Source organism: Parasteatoda tepidariorum, chromosome 2, assembly GCF_043381705.1.
Source record: "Parasteatoda tepidariorum isolate YZ-2023 chromosome 2, CAS_Ptep_4.0, whole genome shotgun sequence".
NCBI lineage: Eukaryota > Metazoa > Arthropoda > Arachnida > Araneae > Theridiidae > Parasteatoda > Parasteatoda tepidariorum.
Genome location: NC_092205.1, coordinates 102624318 through 102628896, shown reverse-complemented (window position 1 = coordinate 102628896; position 4579 = coordinate 102624318). Strand labels below are relative to the sequence as shown.

Here is a 4579-nt window from a genome sequence, read left to right as displayed (position 1 = left end):
TTAAACAATTAATGATAATTAATTTTTTAATTCGAGGTATTTATTACGTGATTATTGATCGATATGTAATATAAATATCAATTTTTTATAACACTAACTTGAAAATTTCTGAAACACTTATTAATAACTGTTGTTTTATATACTTTTTTTTTTTAATTATACTACTAAATCTAACTTTTGGCAAATTTTTTCAAAAAAAAGGCTGAAATAAGTGAATTATTGACTAGTCTGTGTCATCTTAAACTTTCGGGTTAATATTTGAACTTATTTTAAAAGTTTGATTTAAAGCATTTCTGACAAATACAACTTAATAGTTATGACAGGGAGATTTAACTTTATGTGAAACATCTTTGAATACACCATTATTTCACACTAATTGCAAACAGTAGTTAAGTTTTCTGAAACGATTTTAAACTTGATGGCAAAGGTTGCTGTCACTATGTGTAATTATATTACTATAAATTTAAATATTTCTGTCCAACATAGAAATTTTTTTATTGCAACAATATCTGCAGATTACAATATGGAAGAGCAATACAACTGGAAGAGCAATCAGCATACTGTTAGGGGTGTGGGTTATAATTTAGGCAATTACTGAGCGCAATCCACCACTGCCCGATTTTTCCTTTTGAGAGAGCGGGGCAGACAGACATTTGACAAAACTTTTGTGACAGTTTAAATTTTAGAGCTTTGTGCCGAATAACTAAATTTAATCAGCCTTTTTCATTATTAGCAGATTTTATTAAGTTAAGATTTTATTTATTATCCTTCACCACCAAGAAACTAAAAAGGTAAAAAATTAGTCTCAGATATGACAAAATTTAACGTAGGGCTCAATACTAACGCAGTGGTAAATGGATCATAGTTAAAAGTTCCTTGCGGTCGGGCTAACAGTGGAAGGATTTGCACAATTTTATATAGCTAAATTTAGTAAGCAGTGTCCTGAAATTAAATTTTAAGTTTAAGAATGCTCAAAATATTTTTTTAAAAAGAAACTAGTTCAAAAACTACGCATTTTTCATGCCATGCTAACAGCTCTACGGTAAATTGCAATGCATCAATTTCAAAATCTCTAGATTAATGTTAGAGCTCTGAGTCTTACATTTCAAAAAGACAAATACAACTATATTCATTAATATTGGAGTTTTAAAGAAAACTTAATATACTTAAAGCTTGATAATAAAAAAAAAACACTCATACACGCACAGTTTCATCCTAGCTTTTAATTCATCGCTAAAATTACACAAAATCTAAAAGCAAAATATAAAAGCTTACTTTAAAAATTTTGGTCATGTCTTCTTGAGTAAAAATCAGCGTTCATAAAATTCTTTTAAATTGCAAGAAAACAAAAATATGAATTAGAGAATTTTGTCCTACATAAACTATTAATATATACTTAATATTAAAAGTTTGACCCTTTAATTTACTCAAATAAAGCATAAAAATGCTTCAGTTTCTACATTCGTAAGAATGAAAAAATTACTATATCATTTCTAAATATCGGAGATCAAAAATTAAAGACTTTGGAAGGCAAATGAATTAAAAGTTCAAACGTGAATAAACAATTTTCGTCAAAATTACCCATTTTCGACAAGTCTGATACCTTAAATATGTTTATTTTATGAAATAGTTCAATGTCTAAAGTATTTTATAATTCAATCTATGATAAAAATGCTAGAGTAAATACGTTAAAATTTATCTTAAAAAAATTTCTTGATCAGATCAAAATAAATCTGGACTTACCCATCTTTACTTAATAATGATAACCGTATTCTTCTGAAAGGAATTTATTTTTCAATCTACATAACCAAACTTTCTGTCTGACTCATCAATTTTAAGGTAGCTTCTTGGATCCTGTAACAAATAAGAATAAATTATGCTGCGTACACAATGGCGTATCTTTTTCAACAAATATTTTTACGTAATGTACTTTAATCCCTTAATGGATCATTTATTTCTAAGGTAAATTAAAATATTTTTGCAATTGAAGTCTTTATAAGAATAACAGTTTATATGAGAAAACAAACTCATTTAGTTAATAAAAATGCCATTTTTTGGTGTTAAGCATATTTACCACGACTTATATAAGGAACTTATTGACTTTTATTTTTCTTTGTTTATGAAATAAATTAACTAACAAATGGTTGCCAATTTTATTCAAACGCACTCGAAGAAAGTTATTAACAAATGGAGACCTAAATTTAAAGTGATAAAAAAGTTCACAAAGTCTTTAAAAATTGGTGGTGAGTATATTTACCCCTGCTTTAGAAAGGATTAAGCTGGCTGACTTATGACTAATATCGATACTATTAGACTAATTCTACGACAATGATAAGATTTCGGTGATTCATATTGATGCGGTTCAATTAAAATCTCCGCTAAGAATTGGAGAAATTATAGATTTTAGTTCATTTTACAGTTTTCTGACAGATTTATTCTCTAGTCTGAATGACATTTTAACTGTTTTCGAATTTTTAAAATATATTTTACTTTAGAAGTCATGAAAAATTATACAGAAAATGACCGAACGATCCAACACAATTTTAGATTTATGTTCGTAGCTAGATGTCATGGTTGATCTACGAAGGAAATTTAAAGTACGTAGTAGCCTCCACAACTTATTCTTAGAAACTTACAACGCATTTCTTTGCACAGTTTTAAAAATCATGAATAGATTACACATAAATTTAGAATAAGCCAACAATGTATGCAAAATCATTTATGTATTCAACAAGTAATTTATATATAACAATCTGATTGTGTTTTAGTACGAAATTATTTAACATAAATAAGCAAGAGATTTACTAATTTTTATGCCTTAGTAAATATGTCAAAGTACAGAAGATTTATAATCTGAAAATTATACAGCCCTTTGATATTTTCCATCTTTACACCATCTTTCTATTCTAATTTTAAATTTTGAGGAACATTGCTACAGTTAAAATTTCTATTAACCAATACGTAGGTCACCATTATTTATCCCAGGAATTACACAGATGGAACAAAGCCTGCAGACAAGATAATCACAATTAAATTGAGAAATTTTTCAATCTATTATTTAACGACTTATTGAATTAAAAAGATGAAGTTTCTTTGAATTGAAATGAATTCGTGTGACAGATTAAAATAATTTGATCGCAAGAAGCCTTCAATATAGAAACTTTTGTTTAACCAAGTAAGTTTTCGCTTCTTAAATTAGTTAAAAGTTAAGATACTCTAATCGTTATTAAAATATTAATCTTTAATATTTTTTGAAATATTGGGATTAAAACTAATTTGAATATAAAAGGAAAGATTATGTAACTAAGTTTAACATAGTGTGTAAAATATACAAACGTCTACAAATGGTATAAATATTTCTTAGCATTGAGTGGGAATTACATTAGGCTTTAAACAGTAAGTTAATTAAATATTAGGGGAAAAAAAGGATAAAGTTTAAACAGTAAGTACAATGTTTAAGTATGTACAATGTCTGGAATCACACATTCATCAAATGTTACTAATACTAAAAAATAGCAATTATTTAATTTGCAATTACTTAATATGTTATTAAAAATAAATAAAACATAGCAATTATTTAAATTTTAAAAACTTGTTTCGTAAACTTTAGTTTATTTTCCATAAAGGAAAATAAGCAATATGATAAGTCAGTTTTACACAACAAGATAAATCTGGTTTTAATTAAGCGATAATAAATAGATTAATAATCAATTTGAAAACTAATACTTTAAACAAGCTAATATCTTATCAAAAGATAAAGAATAATATTAAATTATCCAAGAGTGCGTTATTATACTAGGTATATTAATTATTCTTAAAGCAAATCCAAATAATTGACAATTACTAGCACAGCATCAAAGTAGTAAAATTTTAAAGACAGATGTAAAAGTTAGAACAGTTACAAAGACTTACTTCTGAGTTCTCGAAAGAAAAAGTCATCCATAAGCAAACTTAAGTAATCACTTGTAATCCATTTATTACTTGAAAATCCTTAGAACAAAGCTATAGTTCTTTGAAACCACAGAATCCCGCACGGTATCAGTCTTGGTATTTAAAAATGAGACTATATATGTACATTATGTCTACCTCTTACATAGAACTCATATCATACTCTTATCTTAGCATCAGCCCAGCGAGGGGCTCTGACTAATTCATCTGAGTGCTCATTAGATACTCATACTCATATCATACTCTTATCTTAGCATCAGTCCCGCCAGGGGCTCTAACTAATTCATCTGAGTGGGAATGAATAATAAATCGCCGAAGCGCAAATGAATGGTGAAAGTTGGAGTTCAGTAACATTTACTGAGTGAAAATTAAAATTAAGTAGCGAGATTAAACAAACAAATTTCAGAGAAAGAAGAGGTTTTAGTGGCAGACTGCCTCACCTCCCCACGAGGTATTACTCATTAGATATCATCATTGAAATATATCTGGGAGCCTGGGGCCGTTAGCGGCCTTTTTCCCATTCGTCTTGTATTGTGGTCTTTAAGGTGGTTCTTTCTGGTAATTGGAATGCAATTGGAATAAAAGGAAACTAAATATTACTCATTAGTAAAGCCCGGATTTTGATGACCTA

General features: G+C 27.9%; 1 protein-coding gene across 2 annotated transcripts in view; it reads right to left on the bottom strand.

Annotated features, from left to right (window-relative positions):
• Nucleotides 1-4579, bottom strand: part of LOC107440682 (uncharacterized) — a 42293-nt gene that overhangs the window by 30462 nt on the left and 7252 nt on the right. Inside the window, exons 1-2 of one of the 2 annotated variants that reach the window (XM_043055195.2) lie at nt 3913-4064; nt 1744-1854 (exon numbers count right to left, since the gene is read on the bottom strand). In XM_043055195.2, the coding sequence (XP_042911129.1) occupies nt 1744-1747 (4 nt within the window). In that variant the 5' untranslated portion in view covers nt 1748-1854; nt 3913-4064. Of the gene's footprint in view, nt 1-1743; nt 1855-3912; nt 4065-4579 lie in introns of those variants that run through there. The other variant, XM_071178078.1, reaches the window with a different exon arrangement.